Consider the following 24,817-nt stretch of genomic DNA (forward strand, 5'->3'; position numbering starts at 1 on the left):
GTCTTTTAATGCTCCTTGTCTTTTGTAAAAATCATTCCTAGGATACCTTTTGTCCCGAATGATTATCCATCTGTAAGTCATAGACAACATTCTTATTACTTCACTTAATGAAGGTTGTCTTTACAAGTCTGACTTAACCTTGTTTCCTTAGAGAGGTTCTTCGAAAGATTAACCTTGTCTTTCGACCTTTCTCTTAGACGAGAGATCCTTTTGGTCATATGATGTTTATCCGAGAGTTGGACCTTCCATCTTTCGTCTGCAACAATCTTTCGCCCGTCTCGTTTTCTTCATGTCTTCAAGTAGACCTATCATACTAGTCTCAAGTAATATTCCTACACCACATAGTGTGAATCATACGTTGAGTTACAATGACCTTCGTTTGTAACGAAAGTTCTAAACATGAAATGGAAAATAGGGGTCTACAATCCTAGTGAGTTTCGTATCATCAAAATCTAATTACACTTGTTCCTAACACATACTTAGTTACGTTAATACAATATATTTATGTTATAACATATATATGCATGTTATAACATATATACCATTGTTTAATAAATTATATTGTTTTTGTATAAGTTTATGGATTGTAACATGCTTATTAATTAAAAATGTTATGTTCATGTCAAAGAGATATTTTGCGATACATATTCATGTCTCAACAAAACATGAATGCATGTTAATTAATGACATGAACTACTTTAAATAAGTTAATTGGGATAATAGATTAAGGAACATTTGGTTTAAGTTATGTGTTAAAAATCTCATGCGATATCCAAAACTGTAATGTGAAATTTTTAAGAATGATTTTGTTATTAGTATTATATTATTTTTCACATTCTTCGATATCACATTCCGATCCTTTCAATTTCTACAAGTTCTTTAATTTAAGTTTTTTTATTATCCGGTGGTGCCTTTAATGTGTCTTACCTCTTTCAAAGTGTGTGTGTATATATTTCACAATTGTAAAATTATCTTGTGTAGGCATGTTATGAATGGTCCGTATGATCCTAGACTAGATACAAACTAAGGATTTTGGCTTACCAATTGATCCTTACTTTAGAGCCTTGATATTAAATCCAAGTTTCTTAAGTGGTAATAATTTTATTTGTATATTTTTAAATTACCTCGTTGTAGGGGTAAAAGGCTCAAACAGGTAGTAGAAGTGGGTTCGAAACACAAAAGTAGTAGAGATCAGGGTCAACGATAAAAATTTTTAAGAAGTTTAGAGTTAGCGATGGTGGATCAAAGCAGTGAAGAGTTGAAAAGGAAGATCTAATTGTAGCAATAGAGAGCTGGCAATGGAAGATCGAAGAAGCAAGGGATCTGTGATAAAGATCAAAGAAGTAGAGAATCGGCAATGAGACAGCCGCACCGTCGTTGCACGGGAGGGGTGCATCATGAGACCACAACACGATCCTCGCACAGGTTGAGTCGGTTGGACTTGATCAAGATTCTATATCTATATATAAAAGAAATTCTAGAAGAGGAAAGAAAAACTTGTGTCGTTAAAATTCCCAACAAATTAAATTAGCCACTAATGAATTAGATACAACAGCCATACATTCAAGCAACACTACAAAAGAAGGGTTTTCACCAATCAGCACTCGCAACATTCTTGAAAACCTCCTCTACCCTCTCCCCGCCGCTGTGTGCCTGGGTTTCCTCATCCAAATTCTTAATCACCACACTCACCTTTGACACCTTGTACAGGATATCATTCATCTCCGCTTCAGCTATGGCTTTTTCTTTCTCCTTTGCGTCAACAATTTCGGCCGCCTCGCACAGCCTAATCAGCTCGCTTATCCTGCCATGCAAGAACCCCACATCCATGCCAAAATGTCCCACCCCTATCAGAGTTCTATCCCATACTCCCAAAACATCACGGCCCGTTGCGAGCGTAGCAGCTTTGATGCCATCGGTGATTTTCACAGTTTCTGTTATTGCCCCGGCGATTAGCGTGTAGTTCAACCGAGGCTCTTGAAGCTCATGAAGATACGCGTTTCGACTGTGGCACAGCTCATAGTACATGAGCCTGGTATATTCGGAGATCGCAGAATCTATGTTTATGTTGTTGACAACAACCTTAAAATACTCCATATGTTTCACTTGTGAAAACTCAGAATCTATGTTTATGCGACTGCGGCACAGCTCATTGAAAATGATTGTTGTGATGAGTCGGTGATGGAAGGCGTTGATTTGACGATGGAGCGAAGCAAATAGACGTCCGGTGGTGGGCTGACGGCACGTTCTCGTTGAGGAGAGAGCAACTGACAAGTATGGTATGAAATTTAGGAAATAACTTAAAATAGAAAGTGAGATACCCAACTAGGTAGATACTCAGGGTTTCTGGATATGGTCACACAAACAAAAGTTGAATTTGGAGGAAATTCTTTTATTCATGTAGTTGATTATGAAATTTTTTTGTGGACCATAAAAAATTACATTTTAATATATTAAAAGTACATTATTTGTGTATTGAATGTACATTATACAAAATAATGCACTTTCAATACTCAAATAATGTATTTTCTCCGAATACAAGGTACATTTTTAATATATTAAAAGTATATTATTTGTGTACTAAATGTACATTATTTGATAATATACAAAATAATGTATTTTCAATACTCAAAGAATATACTTCAAATAATGTACTTTTTATTTATGTTCCACACAACTATTTGAACAATGGTCCACACAATAATGATTGATATATATCATTGTCTCAAGAATTAATTTCACCTAAGGAGTCAAAGTGGAGGCCCACATGTTTAATGCTAGTCGCTATATCGTGGACCGCAGTGCACGTGCACCGCAGTCAAAACGGCAACGTTTCTTTAAGTAAAGAAACGACGCGCCGTTAGTTCTAATGGAGTGCGCTTTCTGTATGTCAATTACCAACTGACAGTATAGTATGTCTAAACTGACACTGCCTCACGTATTATTTTTATATTATCAAATGAAACTTCAGTTATATCAAAATGATAGATACTATAGTTGTGGTGAAATGAAACTGCTGTGTATATATAATGAAACTGAATAACATTTCACATATTTGAGTGTATACTGTACAGTAGAGAGCTGACAGTGGAAGATCGAAGAAGTAGAGAATCGACAATAATGAGACGGTCGCACGGGAGGAGTCCGCTCACTTGTTCTCTCTCTCTCTTCACTTTCTCACCGCCACATCACTCAAATTTTCTCAAAATCCACTCTAAAATCCACTAATGTGGATGGCCTAATGAGGAGAGGCCAATAGGAAATATGCAGTCCCAGCTATAACCTCCCAACGCTCCAAACATAGCTTCACCAGCATGGCATCCCGGTCAATCATTGGAAGTTTAACATCTATTTAACATGTTATGATACATTTTTTTAACCTTTTAGGTTAAACCGATATATGCATGTAATAACTTATAACATTGTTTAATAATTTTTTTTTTTTTTTTTTTTTTGTATAAGTTTATGGATTGTAACATGTTTTATTAAACATGTTATGTTCATGTCAAAGAAATATTTTGCATTACACATGTCTCAACACAACATGAATGCATCTTAATTAATATGACATGACCTACTTTAAATAAATTAATTTGGACAATATATTTAGAAACATTTGGTTTAAGTAATTAGGTTATGTGTTCAAGATCTCACTCATATTAGTCTTGTTTAATTTGGTTTGTAAACGCACGAGATCTAAAATGTAATATGCATGAGATTTTCAAGAATGATTTTGTTATTAGTATTATATTATTTTTCACATTCTTAAATATCACATACTACAAGTTCTTTGGCTGGATAGAAATGAAGGAGTTGAACCCGATTTTGTTTGTTTTAACCAGTGCCCGAATGTTAATCTTGCGGAGTTAGTCCATAGAGATTGTATAGAGTGCCGTTCGCCTGTGGTGCCTGTAAGTGTACATATTTTGTACATATTAAACCTATATTGGTTAATTTATTTTTATAAATAATAGACTTAGGTTAGCCAAAGCTCTTGGACCATTTTTATTTATCATAGTGTATTTAATTGAGTGGCTCACAATTATTGTGTATATGAAGAGGGAGTCAGCAATCAAATTGTGGTTCAAGCTAATTATAAGGATTTGGTTTATAAAGGAGTGGCAGCGAATGATTTGAGCATTTGATGAAGCTATTCACGTGGCATATTTTGGTGAAGGGATTATTACTATAAAAGGGAAGATTGCTCATTGTGGAAACTTGCCAATTTGATATTTAATACTATTTTGAGAAGTGAATATTATACTGCTAACAAATTGAATTAAATATATTATTCTGCTGAGCTACGGTCTGCGCCTGATTCAGTTGAAGTACTGTTCAAAGGTTATCAAGGCATGCACGTCACGGTCCAGGTTGGATGTTAGGAAGGTTGTTTGTAGTATGGTAGCTAAGACTGTGACAGTCTAATGTACTGTTCTATTGTAAAACTCCTCGGTGAACATCTATAGTGGATTAGGCAGACGTGGGTTGCCCCGCAGACGTAGGAGAAGGGCTCCGAACTACGTAACAAATCTTTGTGTACTTGATTTAATTACTGCTTTTATTTTCTGTTATTTACTATCACTAAATAACAAAAAATTAATCTGTCAAAATTTAATATGAGTATAAAAATCAAGTAGAAGTTTCAGGTTCGTTTAGTTTAAGGTTCACGGCATTATTTCATTAACTAATTTGGTTGTTTTGTTTTCTAGAGCTTCGCCCTTCCCTTTGTTCAAAAAACAAAATGACTACAAGTTCTTTAAATCAATTTTTTTTATTATCCGGTGGTGCCTTTAAGGTGTTTTACCTCTTTTAAAGTGTGTGTGTATATATTTCACTATTGTAAAATTATTATCTTGTGCAGGGCCCGTGATAGGAATAAATTGTAATAGATTTTGATATGCCAAATTGTAAATCGTAGAACCCCAATTTCATTTTGGTTAGACTAGTCGAGTCATAGACCAAGAAAGGGGAAATTAATCCATTAGTTGAGGAAAATGGATGAAGAAGATATCAAGCCTAAAATCAAGAATTTGCCTAGTGAAAATGGCAAATAGAAGAGGAAGATGTATGCATATGATATGAAGACCTTCATCCACGAAGAAATCTCTCAAGAAATCTATGAAGAAATCCCTCAAGATCAGAAATCCCTCAACAATTCCTGACGAATTCCCGAAGAAGAAGAACATGACTTGAAGTTTACATGAAGCTATCTTGAAGATCAAGCATCTATGGAAAGAAATCCCAAATGAAACGAGATGATAACCAAATGGTTGTTCGTACAAAATGGTAGAGTTTTGAAACTTTAAACGCAAAGTCAGAGGTTTGAATCTCACATCTCACATATCTTTAAAGAATCCAAGATTACATCCAACTGATAAAGGGATTAAATTGGAGATTTATTAGAGATTTCACTTCCAAATATAGTAAGGGTTGAAGCAAAAATACTAGTCTAAACTATTAAGGGATTAAATTGGAGATTTATTTTGAAGCAAATGGCATGATCTAGATGAAGTATGGGATGCCATTTTTGCGTAGTTTGAAGCTCAATTATGACATATCTACACCGTTATCTTATCCTCTGAAAAGGCTATAACAGCTAGAAGAAATTCAAAAATGAGAGCGTTTCTTTCCAACTGACAGATTCCAGCTATTTAAAGATGATGATTGAAGCAGTGGAAAGCATGAGCAAGAACCACAAGAGCAAAGAACAGAGCTAAACAGAGCATACGAAAATTCAAAAGAGCTTTCTATCTCAAGAGCTATATTTGATATATTCATGAGAAAAACACTCAGAGTGGTACAGAGCTTACAAAAGAAATATCCCAGAGTGTTATAATAATCTTCATCAAATACAAGAGACTTAGCGCACCATCGAAGATCATCTACAAAGTCTCAGAAGTAGGAAGCAAGGCAAACTTGTTTTGGTGCAAAACAAGTAGAAGTTCTACCGGAGCATAGAATTCGGGGGGAAAGTAGCACGGAGCTGAGCTGTGAAATCCTGGAAAGTAGCACAGAGTTGTAATATCCGAAGTTGTAGTTCTATTGGAGCATAGAAAGGGAAGGAAAGTTACGCGGAGTCGTGAAATCCCGGGAAAGTAACGCGGAGTCGTGAAACCCGAAGCAGCAGTGTTAGTGGCACTAGGCGTGATTAGTGCGGGTGTAATACCCAGTTTTTCTTCCTTCCGATTTAATACTTTTCTTTCTTCATTCTTTTAAATCCTTTGGTCCTAATCCATTTGATTCCTTATAGCCTCACTATTATTATTATTATTATTATTATTATTATTATTATTATTATTATTATTATTATTATTATTATTAATTATTGATAAGAAAAGTATATATTATTTTTTTGGTACAAAATCAAGTGGCGTAATACATATATTGTTATTTCAAAAATGTTTCCTTTATTACATGTGTAATATGCGTATAGTATACATATATATTATATTTACAACTTTTATATATATATATATATATATATATATATATATATATATATATTGGACCGTGTGTGTATATATATAGTACGTATATATATAATATCTTCTTTATTATATGAATTAAAAATTGATTAGGAAGATTGGAGGTTACATAAGTTACAATCCTTATAATTATTCTATTCATTATTATTATTTTAAGTATGTATTGATGATGATGAGAATCATTCCTTCTTATTCTCCTTTTTCTTGTACCTTGGCCGACACTTATAAGAAGAAAGAAAAAAATATTCCTCTTAGCTTGTTCTCTTTCTCCATTTCGGCATTCCTCCATATATTCTTGAAAAAAATAAACTTCTTCCATTTCTTTCCTTCAAGAATTGAAGTGGTTCCTTCCAACTTAGTAAGTCTTCTATGTTTATTGATTTTATTTTATGAGTAGAATGGAAATAGGGTTGTGATATTTTTATGTGCTTATTGTGTTTATTATTGGATGGTGATCATGGTCGATAGAAGCAGAGGATTTGAACAATTCAGGTTTAGAGTAATTGAGGATATGCAATAAACTTTCAAGGTAAGATTTATTGTCACTCAAAATTATTTTGCCCCAAGATAAAAATATTCTCCTAAGTGCTTATGTGAAAATCATTTTCATCAAAAATCAATTTTTTTATCTTTCAATGATTGCTATGTGTGATTCGTGATCTTCGTGCAAATTGTGTTTAATAAGTAAGTTATTTGAAATAAATACATACATATATATATATATATATATATATATATATATATATATATATATATAATGTATATAATCCGATTATAGGTACTGGAATTGCATTTTAATTAGTATATATGCGTGAACTTATATTGTATGTCGTATACGTATTCGAATTATATGTTGATTAATAGACTGAGTAGTTATGAATATATGTATGTTTGGTTGGTTGGTGTACGTACTGTATGATTTCATTTATTACTTGTTTATAGGTATGTATTAAGCATATCAATTAGTTTGTGCGTATATTATATATTATATATTATAACAATACATATTGGTATGTGGTATGAATACTTGGTACATGGTATGAAAAGTGGTGTAATCAATGTATTGTCATGCATATATTTGTATATTTGATTATGGTGGAGAGAATAAATTAATTGGTATAAAATTATATTATAATTCACTTTGGTCAAGGAGGATTTGTACCCGGATTTTCTTGTGAGTTTGGTCTCTCACGTTTGATGGGGGATTATTATTATATACCGGTGTGGGCCGGGTAGTTAATCCCACGATTGATTATGGATATGGAGTCTACTTTACATGCCTGTGTGGGCCGGGTAGTTAATCCCACAAACTCCTCGAGTTCGTTCTGCCCATTGGTGTAGGTGTCCCATTGGGGGTATGTATACTTAAGGAATTGATCTCGGACCAACTGTGTGGGTCTCCGGTTGGTTTTTTTGGTCACTGGGGCCGAAGTAATGGCTATTGCCTGGTATTTTTCCTCCTCATTGACTTGGTGGTAAACAGTGGATAAATATGAAAATGTCATAATATATTTTGATTGATGGAAATTTGTGGTAAATAAAGGATTAAATCCTATCCTATTATTGATAAAAGTGGTGAAACGTGGAGGTTGTGGAATTTTATGTGAAGTTAAATGATTGTATGGGAAATTCTGGAATGTTATGTGGAATTATAAATTATATTTATTATATGATTGATTTGATAATTGGTGATTAAATGTGGAGTGGTATTAGGAATTAATCTAACGATAATATGACTAAGGGGTTAACATTGAATTATGTGTTCCAAAGTGTTACGTGTTATGTGCAAATATTTTACGGGGTGTAATAAGTCTTACCAGATGTTGTATGCTGAATTTAATTTGTCCCCTCCTTAGTTCTTTTGCAGGTACATCTTGCATGACTGATGTGCATATTTTACGCTCATATTTTAGGTACATCTTTATAATAATTTTGCATTAATTATTTAATATTATCTAATAATTAGTTATTTTTATATATAATATATAATATATATAATAAATAATATATAGAATACTAATATATATATATATATATATATATATATATATATATATATATATATTTTACTTTAGTATGATTAGCTAATCCATTTCCTATCCTAATCCTATAACACTAACGCCCAACCCACCTAAATTGTTAGAAAAGACATAATAAATTAAACATTTAAAATTGCTTTTGTTTCTTTTCATAGGTACAAAACGTGCAGCAAAGCTTCATCAAAAGGCTACGCAATTGTTGACGAAGAACGAAGATCGTGGAAGAATTCATAGCTTGACGAAATAATAGGAATTGCATGGTCGAAATTAGTCTGAAAATAATTTAGGAAGTGTATAAATAGTAGAACATTTTATTCATTCTTCGTTCATTCTTCCCCTCTCGAATATTCTTTAAGGTTGTTATCAATGCCCATTCACGGCTAATTTCTTGTTTGGATTAGTGAATTGAAGCCCCGGAGTTCATTACGCTGTAAGGTTATTTATTTATTTTTATTATATATTTTTTATGCATTTGAGTATTAAATATTCTTCAAAGTTATTTGAAATAATTGTGTCATTTAATTGCTAGGGAGGCCTACTAGTTATTTATTTGATATAATTATTTGCTATATTAGATAATGTTGTGCTACAAATTACTCTAATATTCAGTAGCAACTGGGTTAATTATTGACGGCTTAGTGATAATTGGACTCGGGTAGAATATTTTCCTAAATTAAATGCAACCGCTTGTGCTTGTGTTATTTAGTTTGTCCGTTTTCCTAGTTCCTATTGCTGCTATTAAATTAAATCTATAGCGCTTGTCTTAGGTTATTTAGTAGTTAGGGGTAATTAAACCGCTTGTGCTTTATTTACCTACAACTAAGGGAAAACAGAAATGAAATAATTTCACGACAAATATTCAATTGCATATTAATTACTTTATTAATCAATGATCAGTGTTGAATTCCGGTGGTGGATCTTTACTAACCAAGGTCTCCTATTATAAGTGTTTTCAATATATTATTTTCATTGCTTTATTCGTTCAATTAAATTTCTTGTTTATTTAAATTCTCTTTTATTTTATCTTTATTCTCGATATATTCCAAACCCCCCATTATTTCCTTGAGCACAAAAGTTAAACTAGTTACTCCTCGTGGGATCGATCCTTACTCCCGCTACTACGTTTGTAAGGTTTTAATTTGGGAGCCTACGACAGCTCATCAAATTTTGGCGCCATTGCCGGGGAGATTTTCTAGCTTATTTTGTGTTTATTTAATTACTTATTTCTTTATTTGTTTATTTGTTTTTCATTTGCCCAAAAAAAAAAAAAGAATTTAAAAAAAAAATCTTCTCTTTCGTTACTTTTGCATAAATGCTGCAATATATTTTCTTTTCTTTTTTTATGCCTATAACTCGATCTGCTAATAAAAAAATTTTGCCGTACTATCCGGAAATTGAAAGAACTATACGCAGGTGGAGAAAACAAGCTTTGAGCAAATTGGAGTTTAGTGATCTGGCTACCGATTCTACCAATTCTGATTTAGAAGGGGAACTCATGGCTCAAAATCGGACTTTAAAAGAGCTTGGAGCTTCAAATCTAGATCAACAACCATTATGCATCACCTTCCCTGCTCTGGATGCCAATGTGCAATTCGAACTAAAGTCTGGATTAATTCATCTTTTGCCTTCTTTTCGTGGACTTGCAGGTGAAGATCCTCACAAGCATTTAAAGGAATTCCATGTGGTGTGTTCGAGTATGAAACCCACTGGGGTTACTGAGGAACAAATCAAGTTGAGAGCCTTTACCTTTTCGTTGAAAGATTCAGCGAAGGATTGGTTATACTATCTACCCTCTGGGAGCATCACCACATGGAATAACTTGAAGACAATGTTCCTTGAAAAATATTTCCCAGCTTCAAGGGCGGCCAACATTAGAAAGGAAATATGTGGTATACGGCAAAACAATGGAGAGTCATTGTATGAATATTGGGAGCGTTTCAAAAAGTTATGTGCAAGCTGCCCACACCATCAAATCAGTGATCAATTACTCATTCAATACTTTTATGAAGGACTTTTTCCGACTGATAGGAGCATGATTGATGCCGCGAGCGGTGGTGCTTTAGTTGACAAGACACCGGACGCTGCAAGAACTCTAATTGCAAACATGGCTGCAAATTCTCAACAGTTTGGCAATAGACTTGTCCAACCGTCTAAGCAAGTGAATGAGGTAAATATTTCTGCTCTTGAACAACAAATTACTAGTTTAACTACTCTTGTTCGTCAATTAGCTGTAGGCAATATGCAAACTGTAAAAGCATGTGGAATTTGTTCGGTAGTTGGGCACCCAACTGATGCCTGCCCAACTCTTCAAGAAGTTGAACAAGTCAACATGGTTGGAGGTTTTCCTGGACAACCTCAAGGTAAGTATGATCCATTTTCTAATAAATATAATCCTGGATGGAGGGATCACCCGAACCTTAACTATGGGAACTCACAAGGGAACCAGTTTGTTGCGAATCGTTCCAACTTTCAAACGTATAGACAACAATTTCCTTCCAGCCAACAACCAGCCCAAAGCTCTAGCTCAGGTATGAATCTAGAAGATATTGTTAAATCTCTTGCTACTAACACTTTGCAGTTTCAACAAGAAACACAACTATTCCAACAAGAGACAAGAGCTAGTATTCAAGACACAAAGGCTAGTATTCAAAACTTGGAAAGACAAATGGGCCGACTTGCAACTACGGTTAGTCGGTTGGAAGCACAGAGTTCTGGCAAGCTACCCTCTCAAACAGTTGTTAATCCTAAAGAGAATGTAAGTGCAATTAATGTTGAAAGTATGTCGCTGGAAAAGAATGTTGATTTGAGTAAGGAAATAAGTGCAGGAATCATTGTCAACAATAAAGAGAAGTCTCAAGGTAAGCTTTCATCTTTTTCTGATTATGAACAAGTACCTCCATTTCCTCAAGCTCTTTTAGAACCAATAAGAGGAAACTCAAATAATGATCTGTATGAGACCTTTCGTGAAAGTGATGCTAATAAACCACTTTTAGATTCTATGGAAAAAGTACCTCGCTATGCAAATTTTCTAAAAGAGGTACGCACTATGAAAAAGAAACGAAATGATGAAAGAATTGAGGAAGTGAAAGTGCAAGAGAATGTCTCTATGGATAGTCAAAGCAATCTTCCTGAAAAGTGCAAAGACCCAGGTATGTTTACTATTCCATGCATGATAAGTGGGGTGAAATTTGAAAATGCTATGTTAGATTTAGGAGCTTCTATTAATGTCATGCCATATTCTGTTTATGCTTCTTTAAATCTTGGACCCCTGAATAAATCTAGTATAATAATTCAATTGGCTGATGGATCTACTACATATCCTAGGGGTGTGATTGAGGATTTGATTGTTGAAGTTGATAACTTGGTTTTTCCTACTGATTTTTATGTGCTTGATATGGAAAATAATAATCATATTTTGTTAGGAAGACCATTCTTAAAAACTGCAAAAACTAAAATCGATATTCATAATGGTATGCTTACAATGGAGTCTAATGGTAAACTTGTGACTTTTAATATATATGATACCATGAAATCTCCTAGTGATGATAATTTTGCAATTTTTGTTGATTCTTTGAAGTTTGTTACATTTGATGAAATTGCTTCTAATGAAAATAAAGAAGAAAAAAATAATAAATCATCTTTGAGTACTAATCTGCATGAAGGAACTGTTTCTTTGAATACTCATAATCATCGAAGGTACTCAAAAAGACGATGGAAATTTAAAGAAATGTCATAAGTCGAGCCAACGACGATAAACAAAGGCGCTGCTTAGGAGGCAACCTAAGGTGTGTTTGTTCCATTCTTTTTCTTTTATTCCCTATTCTCATTCAATAACCCTTATTCTACATGTTTTTATTCAACATTGGGGACAACGTTGATAATAAGTGTGGGGGAGGGAATTTAGTCTTATTATTTGTTTGCTTATGTAAAAAAAAAAAAGTTTTATTATTTATTTTTCAAAAATTATTTCACTAGTATTTTATGCAAAATAAGTATTATTTTGAAAAAAAAATTATTATATTTTTTTCCCTTCTTGGAATTCATAACATGATTGAATAAATAGTTTGGCAAATTGTGATTAGTTTGTTAGCATTTCCTGCTTGATATGTAGTGGCTATATTAAGTAAGCAATAAGCCTGTGAGATTTTGAGCCATTGACTGACACTTCGGTCTCATTTTCTTTCTATTGTGCGATTTCTTTCATAATTTTGTTTCTCTAGAACTTGCCTTGATTCTCTTTTAAAGCTAATTAGACCATGCATGACTCAAGTGTGATTAAGGCCATTATTTGATTTTGAGCCTCACTAGCCAAATAACCGGTTTGTCCTATGATTTATCATTCCTTTGTTAACCGCTTTGAGCTTTATGGCCATTCCTTTCTTTATTTTGAACCACATTACAAGCCTTTTATATCTAAAATAATGCCTTCACCCAGCTGAATAACTAGTGGAGCAAATTTTGGATTATTTTTAATCTACGTGAGGTTGGGAAGGATTAGTGTGGGGGAGATCACTTACTTTTTTTAGTATGATTGAGAGTGAGGTGAGTTGTATCTTCGTTGCCAATATGTCGTTGGTCTTCTATGAAAAAAAAAAAACATGAAAAATTGAAAAATTGAAAAAAATGAAAATGGAAAAATGGAGAATATATGTTTGAAAAAGAAAAATATTTCTGGAAATTTATGAGAAAATGAGAAAGAAACAGCAATTGATTTTGAGTTGAAGTTACTTCTAAATAAACGAAGTAAGGGAGAAATTCTGGTAATACTGAGGAAGCATTCTATACTTTTGAGAATGATAGTCATATTGGAGCCTCAATAGGAAATGCTTTGAGTGAAAAATTGAGGGTGTTGAGCAAGTATCTTGGATTATTTGCTTATATTTTGCTCCTCTAGTTTGAAAGTTATATTTGAGCTACTTTCCTAAATATTTCCTACCTTAACCCTAGCCCCATTACAACCTGTGAAAAGTCCTTATGATTTGTGTCATGCATGACTCTTGTAGTGGTGATTGAGAAGATATACAAGCCTATGGTAGAGCAATTTTATAGGAATGAACTTGAGTGAAATTTATACCCATCAAACACTTGAGTGATGAGTGACATTCCTCTGAGGGCTTACTTATTTAGTTTTCTCCATTTTCAAATAGGGTGCGAACTTATTAATTGCAGGGTGCTTCAGATTGTTGTTCATGATATGTTATGAGTTTTGGGAATTTCATTTCTATTTACTTCGCAAATAATATTTTTGCTTGGGGACAAGCAAACGTTTTAGTGTGGGGGAATTTGATGTGCATATTTTACGCTCATATTTTAGGTACATCTTTATAATAATTTTGCATTAATTATTTAATATTATCTAATAATTAGTTATTTTTATATATAATATATAATATATATAATAAATAATATATAGAATACTAATATATATATATATATATATATATATATATATATATATATATATATATATATATTTTACTTTAGTATGATTAGCTAATCCATTTCCTATCCTAATCCTATAACACTAACGCCCAACCCACCTAAATTGTTAGAAAAGACATAATAAATTAAACATTTAAAATTGCTTTTGTTTCTTTTCTTAGGTACAAAACGTGCAGCAAAGCTTCATCAAAAGGCTACGCAATTGTCGACGAAGAACGAAGATCGTGGAAGAATTCATAGCTTGACGAAATAATAGGAATTGCATGGTCGAAATTAGTCTGAAAATAATTTAGGAAGTGTATAAATAGTAGAACATTTTATTCATTCTTCGTTCATTCTTCCCCTCTCGAATATTCTTTAAGGTTGTTATCAATGCCCATTCGCGGCTAATTTCTTGTTTGGATTAGTGAATTGAAGCCCCGGAGTTCATTACGCTGTAAGGTTATTTATTTATTTTTATTATATATTTTTTATGCATTTGAGTATTAAATATTCTTCAAAGTTATTTGAAATAATTGTGTCATTTAATTGCTAGGGAGGCCTACTAGTTATTTATTTGATATAATTATTTGCTATATTAGATAATGTTGTGCTACAAATTACTCTAATATTCAGTAGCAACTGGGTTAATTATTGACGGCTTAGTGATAATTGGACTCGGGTAGAATATTTTCCTAAATTAAATGCAACCGCTTGTGCTTGTGTTATTTAGTTTGTCGGTTTTCCTAGTTCCTATTGCTGCTATTAAATTAAATCTATAGTGCTTGTCTTAGGTTATTTAGTAGTTAGGGGTAATTAAACCGCTTGTGCTTTATTTACCTACAACTAAGGGAAAACAGAAATGAAATAATTTCACGACAAATATTCAATTGCATATTAATTACTTTATTAATCAATGATCAGTGTTGAATTCCGGTGGTGGACCTTTACTAACCAAGGTCTCCTATTATAAGTGTTTTCAATATATTATTTTCATTGCTTTATTCGTTCAATTAAATTTCTTGTTTATTTAAATTCTCTTTTATTTTATCTTTATTCTCGATATATTCCAAACCCCCCATTATTTCCTTGTGCACAAAAGTTAAACTAGTTACTCCTCGTGGGATCGATCCTTACTCCCGCTACTACGTTTGTAAGGTTTTAATTTGGGAGCCTACGACAGCTCACCAATGACATTCGGTGCATGAGAGCGATTCATCCTTTAGAGCTTTGGAGTTTTATTTTGTTAGAAAATCTAGAAGTTGTATCTACACAATGGTATTATTTGAGTTAGTAGACTAGTATTAGTTTTGGGTTGTTTTTAGTAGTGTTATATTTTAGCCTGTGCGTTGGGATATATGTTGTTATCTAAACGTGGCGGTAGCATCCCTTATTTTTCCTTATTTTGTTTAGCTTCCGCAATTAAATAACGAAATTTTAATCAAAGATATACCTTTTTATAAATTAATTTGGTTTTGGAAAATGGGGGTGTTACAGCGGGCTTGGTGATCAAAGAACTAGATCACGGAATTCATTGTATCTAGGAACCAAGTAGTGGTGGATATAGTGAATTGCTCTTAGAGATAAGAGCAAGTGGAGTAGGAGGATTACACCACCTCCGAACCACTATAAATTGCCTATTGTTCTGCTTTATTTACTTACTGCTCTTGCTTGCTTCTCACGAGGATAAACTTACACAAGTACACACACACCGTATCGTTTATTATTTTCGTTGTGCACAAGACTCTAACAATCTAGTTAAGAGTTTTGGTTTCTCTGTTGCCTTAGCAATTGCTGTATTTGCGAAACGATTTAAAAGTATATTCACCCCCCTCTAGACTTTTACCTTACCTCTTTTGGGATCAACAACCTGTTATGAATGGTCCGTATGATCTTAGATACATGGATTTTGGCTTACCAATTGATCCTTACCTCAGAGCCTTGGTATTAAATCCAAGTTTCTTAAGTGGTAAATTTTTTTTTTGAAAGGAAGTTGTAACAATTTTATTTGTATATTATTCAATTACCTTAATGTAAAGGTAAAAGGCTTAAACGGGTAGTAGAAGTGGGCCCATGAGACGGCCGCACGATCGTCGCACGGGAGGAGTCCAATGCACTGATCAAGATTAGAAGAGGAAAGAAAAACTTGTGTATTTAAAATTCATAATGGATTTGAAATGGCTTGATTTCTTTAGCATACTACAGCAACTATTGCAATAATGAATTAGCCACTAATGAATTACAATAGCCGTACACATTAAAACAATTTTCCTAATCTAATCTACTAGTTTTGCCCAAATCATCATCCGCTAACTACATACTTAGTTTATCAACTTATACAATAAGCATCACTATAAAAGAAGGGTTTTCACTTTTCACCAATTAGCACTCGCAACATTCTTGAAAACCTCTTCTACACTCTCCCCGCTGTTGTGTGCCTGGATGTCCTCATCCAAATTCTTAATCACCACACTCACCTTTGACACCTTGTACAAGAGATCTTTCATCTCCGCTTCAGCTATGGCTTTTTCTTTCTCTTTTCTGGCAACAATTTTGGCCGCCTCGCACAGCCTAATCAGCTTGCTTATCCTGCCGTGCAAGAACCCCACTTCCTTGCCAAAATGCCCCACCCCTCTCAGAGTTTTGTCCCATACTTCCAAAACATCACGGGCCGTTGCGAGCATGACAGCTTTGATGCCATCGGCGATTTTCACTTGTGCCTGGTGTTTTTGGAGATCTCAGAATCTATGTTTATGTTGTTGACAACAACGTTGAAATCCTCCAAGTTTTTCACTTGTGAAAACTCAACCACATTCTCTACTGCATATCTAACACCATTCATTGGCTGGGGGCTGTTATCTCTATCATTGCCATATAAGTGATCTGATGTAGAGACTTCTCTCTCTAGATTGTCACCTTCATGCTGTATTCTGGTTAACTCATCTCCAGCATCTTCAATTCTCAACACATTTTCCTCAATATCATCGCCTTCTTCATGTAGTAAACTGATACAACCATGAAGTTGTATGGATTGCTCTTCTTTCGGTCAAGAGCCATACTCCAGGGAGGGAGAAGATATTGTTGTGCTTCGAGTGCAGTCCAACTCCAAATGATGGGGATGTTAACTGTTGCTATCCTAAGAAAAGCTCTTCAAACTTTCTCATCTCAAAAGCTTTTCATAACCAGCGTGTTGTGTTTGTGAAGCTTTCAAAGAGATTCATTCATCATCTATACTTCACACACTTGAAGAAGTCTTACATCTTTTCTCACGTGAAGATTCATCCAGACAACAAGACAAGACTTCAACCTGTTGGAGAAACTCAACATATTCTTTCCAACACTCAACTCTAAGGAAGAAGTTGATAGAGGCGGAGTAAACTCGATGAGTTGAAAAACCTACCATGTAGTTGTCCAGCTTAGTGATCAAGGAAGCTAGCTTTGATTGTTACTGGCTAACTGATACCAGATGAGAGTGGAAGCTATCGTTCATTCAGTAACAGAATCAGGAATACAATAATACTCTCAGGAGAGAGAACTAACTAATAGGCTAAAGACTAGGACATTATTTTAAGTTACATAATATACACAAGATAATACAATAATAATACCATAGTCTAATAGCTTGAAGTAGTTTGTACTAAGAGTGATAGTGCAAACCCTTTCACAAGTTGTGAAAGAAGAGTGGAGTAGGCTTTGTTAACAGCCGAACCACTATAAAAATCTCTCTCTCCATATCTCTTTAATTACTGCTCTTAATCTTTCGTGCATTGCATATCCTATTGACCAAACATTAAGAGTTCATAGCGAAACTGTGCAAAGAAGAGTTAAAAATGAAACTATTTATTCCGCTGTGCATAACTCCGAAAGGAGTCACTTTGAAAATTCGATTAGAGTCTATTCACCCCCCCCCCCCCTCTAGACTCTTTTTCGACCCTACCGGGACCAACAATCTAATTAGCATGTTATGATAGATTTTTTAACCTTTTAGGTTAAATCGATATATGCATGTTATAACATATTGTTTAATAAATTGGTTTTGTATAAGTTTATGGATTGTAACATGTTTATTAAACATGTTATGTTCATGTCAAATAGATATTTTGCGGTACATATGTCTCAACACAACATGAATGCATGTTAATTAATATGACATGACCTACTATAAATAAGTTGATTGGGATAATAGATTAAGAAACATTTGATTTAAGTGATGTGTTCAAGATCTCATATTAGTCTTGTTTAATTTGGTTTGTAAAAGAGCGAGATCTAAAAAGTAATATGAGATTTCTAAGAATGACTTTGTTATTAGTATTATATTATTTTTCACATTCTTTAATATTACTTACTACAAGTTCTTTGGTTGGAGAGAAATTAAGGAGTTGAACCCGATTTGGTCTTGTTTAACCAGTGCCCGATTGTTAATCTTGTGGAGTTAGTCCATAGAGATTGTATAGAGTGTCCGTTCGTCCGTTCGTCCGTGACGACTAATTTGGTTGTTTTGTTTTCTGGAGCTTCGCCCTTCCCTTTGTTGAAAAAATAAAATGGCTACTAGTTCTTTAATTCAAGTTTTTTTATTATCCGGTGGTGCCTTTAGTGTGTTTTACCTCTTTTAAAGTGCGTATATATATATATATAAATATATATATATATATATATATATATATATATATATATATATATATATATATATATATATATATATATATATATATATATATGATTATTTTCAAATACAAACCCCCCTTAAAATATAAACCTCTCTTAAAATACAAATAGCGTGCATGTAGGTATGTTAATGTGTGCACGATCTAATCCCAGATGAGATGGCGGCACGACCGCAGTGGAGAGTTAGTGATGGTGGATCAAAGCAACGAAGAGTTGAAAAGGAAGATCGAAGCAATAGAGAGCTGGCAAGGGAAGATCGAAGAAGCAAAGAATCTGTGATGAAAGATAAAAAAAATATAGAGAATCAGCAATGAGACAGTCGCACGGTTGTCGCACGGGAGGGGTGCATCATGAGACGGCACACAATCGTAGCACGGGATGAGTCCGTTAGACTTGATCAAGATTCTATATCTATATATAAAAGAAATTCTATAACAGGAAAGAAAAACTTGTGTCTTTAAAATTCCCAACAAATTAGCCACTAATGAATTGAATACAACAGCCATTCATTCAAGCAACACCACAGAAGAAGGGTTTTCAAAATTGTGACAATTTCATTAATTATTATGGCAATTTTATGGTAATATATTTCAATATTGGCAACGCCGAGTGCTTTCAAAGGGCGGGAATGCAATTTTGATATCCTTAGTCTTGCAGGCCATACCATTGCACTTATTCTCGGCCTGCGCGCTGCCTAAGCAGGTCTTACGGGACTTGGAAAGATGTTATGCTCGCTTATTCTGGAAATAGTCAGGCGGCGCCCGGTATCATTGGAGTTCTTGGAAAACTCTTTCTCGTCCTAAAAAGGAGGGGGGAGTGGGGTTCTTAGACTTGGATTTGATGGTAAGGGCGGCCAGTGCCAAATTGTGGTGGAATTTCCGGACAGAACACACGCTTTGGTCAGATTTTATGAGGGCTAAATACTGCCGCCGGGTTCACCCGGTTGCTAAGTTAGTCCAGACTACTGATTCGCACACCTGGAAGCGGATGTTGACAGTACATGATGAGGTTGAGAGGGTTCTGACTTGGCGGTTGTTCCAAGGCCGGGTTAATTTCTGGTGGGACAATTGGTCAGGTCTGGGCCCGCTCGGCAGACTTTATCCACACCGGGGGGTTTCCTACTCCCGGGATTTGCTTCTAGACTGTGTGCGGGATGGTGGGCTTGATCTGGCTGGCCATGGTGACTTGGATTATGCAGGGATTAATGCGACTTGGATGGCCATGGTGATCTGGCAGGGCCCGCGTGATATCCCGCTCTGGACCGTGGCGTCCGATGGTATGTTTTTTTATTCCTCTGCTAAGGCGTTTCTTAGGCCTGCTCTGCCCACTACACCGGACCCTCTCTTAGCTATGTGTTGGCGCAAGCACCTCCCTTTTAAGGTGTCCTTCCTGGCTTGGAGACTGTTCCGAGGGCGGCTTCCTACGGATGACATCTTAGCTCGCTTCGGTCATGTGATCGTTTCGAGGTGTTGGTGTTGTCCGGCCCTGGTTCCTAAGTCTATTGATCATATTTTTTATTCTGGGGAAACAGCAAAAGCTGTCTGGAGATATGTTTTGGCGTCCCTTGGCCTCTATTCGCGACACCGGAGTCTTAGGACTTTGATTGTGGGATGGGGTCGGAGGGGGACGCGTAACCCTCTTTTGTCTTTTGTTGTTATCATGTTGCCGTATCTGGTATTGTGGGAGCTGTGGAAGCACCGTAATGGTTGCATGCATGGCCGGGATACTCCCAGCATTCCACGAGTGATGCATGGGGTAGCAAAGGGGGTGGCGGAATGCCTGTTTAGGCGGTGGCCTATGCAGCATATCCTGCCCTCTAACTGGAGGACTGTTGTGGCATACTTGGAGGCACACGTGCCGAGGCGTGTTGTTAGGACGGTCAGATGGTCTCCTACTGCTGCCGGTGCTTTAAAGATTAATTTATCTTTGTCTTTGGTAGTAGGGGGGTTGCAGCCGTGGTGCGCAACCAGGAGGGTGGCTTTTGTTATGGGGTTGCGTGGTCTGGACAGGGGGAGCACGCTCAGGGCATGTTCCGGGTCTTGTTCTCCTGCCTGGAATGGTGCCTGGCCGGGGGAAATACAGTGTTGGATATAGAGTCCACGTGGGCGGAGTTGGCTAGCTATGTTGATGTTACTGTCCGTCCGCCGTGGGTTCTGGATAATGTGGTTTCCAGGCTCCGTTTCCTGTGTTCCTGTGGGGTAGTTACTGCTGCTGTGTGCCCGTCTAGGGCCAATCTACCTGCACAGGCGTTAGCTGATTGGGTGGTTGATAAGCCGGGGGAGGCTGTCTTTCGGAACCTCAATGATCTGCCGCGTAGGGTTCGTTCGTTAATGGTACATGATGATGTGCCCTATGTGTTTTTTGAGATTGATGATCCCCCGTGATTGTGTTAGTACTCCTGCTGTATGTTAGTTTGAATGTGGAAAAAGAAGTAATGAAAAGAAAAAGAAAAGAGAAAAAGAAGAGGAAAAAAGGAATGACAGAAATAAAAAAAATAAAAAAAAAAGAAGGAATAGAATGAATGAAAAAGAAAAGAAAAAGAAGAATGAAAAGAAAAATGGAGTGAAAAAGAAATGGAGTGAAAAGAATTGGAGTGGGAAAGAATTAGAGTGCAAAAGAATTGGAGTGAAAACGAGAGTTGGAAAGGCAAAAGAAAGAGTTGAAGTGAGCTTTAAACAGAGAGTGTGTGAGGTCTTTGGAGGCCATGAAGTCCTGCTTTCAGGATCGAGCCTCAACGTAAGGTGTTGGCGATACAACATGGCACCCTAGTCCGGGCTGAACGGTGCACCGGGCAGGACTAGTCAAATCCGTTGACCTGGTCAGGCTTGCTGCTGGCCAATAGTAGCTGAGTTCCTTCTGGGCTCCGGGGGGGACGGGCTATTATTTGGGGGTTGCTTTTTGTTCGTGTCAGCCTTTTAAAACCTTAAACACTCAACCGAGGTAGAAAGTTGAAATAGTTGGGTCATGGGAACAGGATACTTGCTTGTTCTACCTTGTTTCTATTTTTGCAGGTGCTGTTTCTTTGACCTCCGAGGCGTGTGCTGGTCTATAGGCTGTTTTGGTTTCGCCTTTGCAGGCATTTTTGAGATAGACCAGGCCTCAACGTTGGTCCAAGCGGTAAGAAATTGCATCCTAGCCCGGGCTGAACGGTGGCCGGGTAGGGATTTTTCAAATCCGTTGGCGGTAGTCCAGGCTTGCTGCTGGCCCATAGTAGCTAATCCCGTTAGGGTTGGTTCTGGTACATGCTGGTGCTGATCGGGAGTTCCTGCTATTGGCTGCCTTGTGCTTTGTTGTTTTGATTATTGGCCTGTGATTTACCATGAATCAGTTAGACTTAGGCCTGCGTGCTATTGTTAGGCCTTCTATGGGTGGTATTTTATTGCTTTTTACAGGGCAGTCAATAGTATCACAGGAGATGTTACAGTCGTGGTTGCAACCCGGTTAGGTTGCATTATAGTGCAGAGTCGCTGAGGTGCAACTTGCAGGGGGACTGCTATGGCTGTGGCATGCAAGGTGTCTGTGCCTTGCTATTGAGCTTCATGTTTATATGGTGGACCGTGAAGCAGTTGGGCTGCACGATTATTTTTTGGGAGCAGCTTCGCAGTTTACTTAGCTTGAATTTATATTCAGATGGTTTATGCTCTATTATGCATTCTAGTTAGCAATAGCTAGTATGGGACTTGGGGCGTTTATGTTAGAGCCCCGGGGGCCTTCTTTATGTAATCTCGTTTTATTTACTTTACTTAGATTAGTTAGTTGGATTTAGGCCATGTGAGGCCTAAGTCCTTGGTTTTTGTATTGGCTTAGGCCATTTTTTAACTTAATAAAGTTCACTTTAAAAAAAAAAAAAAAAAAAAAAAAAAGAGAACAAATATTATAATTAATATAATTAATTAAATTATTGTGGTAATTGTCACAATATTTGGTAATTATAATTTATTTAATTAATGAAATTGCAAAATATAATATTTCTTCCTGATGAAGTATATAGTGCAATGGTGCAACTTATCAACAGATGGAGAACACAGTCAACACCAAGGGTCAAGCTCCAGGGGCTATTTTTGTCCTTCTTTCTTTCCTGGCAGTTATAACTGCTTCTTTCTTATCTCTGTATATAAGCTCATGTTGAGCTTCCTTCTTTCTGTTCAGCAACTTTCCTTTCTTTTCTGCCTAGACTCAAGTATGCTTTGCTCAATAATATGGTTGGTTTTCATGCATGATCTGAGCTAGTTTATCATGGTATCAGAGCGCTGTAGCTACGTAGAAAATCAGAATAACAACGACGGAGGCTCGACAGAACAAGCTGAAGCCGGAGCTTCTTCGAGTCAGATTCCGATGAATTTCGATCATGCACAAGAATTCGACAATCCTTGGAATCTTCATATTATGGAGAATCCTAATTTGATTCTCGTCTCTCCGCTCTAGTCTGAGGTGAACTATGCGTCATGGAGTCGATCAATGAGGATTGCTCTCGAAGTGAAGAACAAATATGGATTTGTTGATGGATCCATGGTTAGGCCTGAGGAAACTGATCGGAGATTCTCTTTTTGGAAGAGGTGCAACAACATTGTCTGCTCGTGGATCCTCAAGTCTCTCAGCTCCACGATTGCAGAAGGAGTCCCGTACCTTGAAACTGCATCAGATGTGTGGAACACTCTGAAGAAGAGATACTCTCAGATAGACTCACACAGGATTGCTGAGCTGCAAAATGAGATCTATCGATGCTCACAAGGTAACTTCTCAATCAACGAGTATTTTGCTAAAAGCAATTGTTTATGGATGCAAATGAATGCTATGAGACTAATTCCTGCTTGTGAATGTATTCCTAAGTGTACCTGCTCCTTAGTAAGTAAGATACAAAAGGAAAAAGAAGAGGATCAAATCATTACGTTTTTGAAAGGCCTAAGTGAAGAATATGAGAGTATTAAATCTGCAATTCTTGTTATGGAACCTATTCCTGCCCTTGAGAAAGTGTCGAGTATGGCTTTAAAAATTGAAAGGAAAATCAAAAACTCTTTTAATCAAAAGAACAGTGATATAATTCAAGCAAATGTTCTGCAAAATGGTCAAGATCAGTATGAAGAAGAACAACCTACGGTGGCAGTCTCAACCCTAAACAATAAGAAAAAATACAATAATGGCAGTGGAAATGGGAATAGATCAGGAAAGAGTGTGCCTAAGTGTACTTTCTGTAGAAGACTTGGTCACATTATTGACAAATGCTACAAGAAACACGGTTTTCCCCCCTGGCTAGATCCAAGGATATAAGTCTATAACTAGATAGACTCAGGACTCACAACAGGCTCCTAATTCCCTTGTGAATCAGGTTGGTGATGTAGGTCTCACATCTGAACAATTTCAGAGATTGTTATCTATATTGTAGAATCAGAGCTAAGGGAATCAAGCCTCAACTAGTGCAACTGTGACTGTCAGCAAAAATGGCCTTAAGCCAGATTTCAAAAACTCTACTGAAGGCAGGTTCATCTCTAATCTCCATATTAACAATGCCTTGTTTTCATCAAGTGTATGAATTCTTGATTCTGGTGCAACAAATCATATTATTTGTTCTTTAGAATTTTTTGAGACATGCCATGCCATTCATGAAGTTTCTGTTAAGCTGCCTAATGGGGAAATGATGAATGTCTCACACATGGGACAAGTTAGGCTAGACATGAACATATTACTGCAAAATATTTTGTACATACCATCCTTCAGTTACAACATTATATCTACAACTAAATTGATAAGGAAATCAGGTTATGAAATTATTATGAAAGCTGAGTCTTGTAAAATTCAGGGACCTCTTGGGTTAGTGGATGGTTTTGCTAAAGAAAGAAATGGGTTATATCTGATAAACAACCCCCTTGTCAAGAAAAAGACTTGTAGTTCAGATGAAGTTTTTAGATCATGTAACAGTTTCTCTTTACAACTGTGGCATGACAGATTAGGCCATTTTCCTGTAAATAAGATACAATTGTTGAAAGGAATAAAACTTGCCTCTTCTCTAAAACACCCTAATTTTGTTTGTGATGTATGTCAATTCGCAAGACACAAAAGATCCATAATCCCTGTCAGTGTTAATAGAGCTAAGGCATGCTTTTATTTGTTGCATATGGATGTTTGGGCCCCTTTACTATTGCATCCCTCAAAGGGGAACATTACTTCTTGACCATGGTAGATGATCATAGCAGATTTGCCTGGTTGGAT

At 35.9% G+C, this 24,817-nt stretch overlaps 2 protein-coding genes and 1 long non-coding RNA gene across 3 annotated transcripts; 2 read left to right on the forward strand and 1 right to left on the reverse strand.

The window, feature by feature from the left end:
* Window positions 1-1,590: 1,590 nt before the first annotated feature.
* Window positions 1,591-2,097, reverse strand: LOC109192051 (B3 domain-containing protein Os01g0234100-like). The gene has a single exon (XM_019342659.1). The coding sequence runs from the start codon at window positions 2,095-2,097 to the stop codon at window positions 1,591-1,593; it is 507 nt and encodes a 168-aa protein (XP_019198204.1).
* Window positions 2,098-6,781: 4,684 nt separating this feature from the next.
* On the forward strand, window positions 6,782-8,861 carry LOC109192089. The gene is made up of 4 exons (XR_002056038.1): window positions 6,782-6,843; window positions 6,954-7,014; window positions 8,342-8,398; window positions 8,680-8,861. It is a non-coding gene; the product is annotated as an uncharacterized LOC109192089 (long non-coding RNA).
* A 14,207-nt stretch (window positions 8,862-23,068) lies between these two features.
* LOC109192063 lies at window positions 23,069-23,878 on the forward strand. The gene has a single exon (XM_019342666.1). It carries the CDS (start codon window positions 23,069-23,071, stop codon window positions 23,876-23,878), a length of 810 nt encoding a protein of 269 aa, XP_019198211.1.
* Window positions 23,879-24,817: the final 939 nt, after the last annotated feature.

Source organism: Ipomoea nil, unplaced genomic scaffold (assembly GCF_001879475.1).
Source record: "Ipomoea nil cultivar Tokyo-kokei standard unplaced genomic scaffold, Asagao_1.1 scaffold0209, whole genome shotgun sequence".
In the NCBI taxonomy this organism is placed as follows: domain Eukaryota; kingdom Viridiplantae; phylum Streptophyta; class Magnoliopsida; order Solanales; family Convolvulaceae; genus Ipomoea; species Ipomoea nil.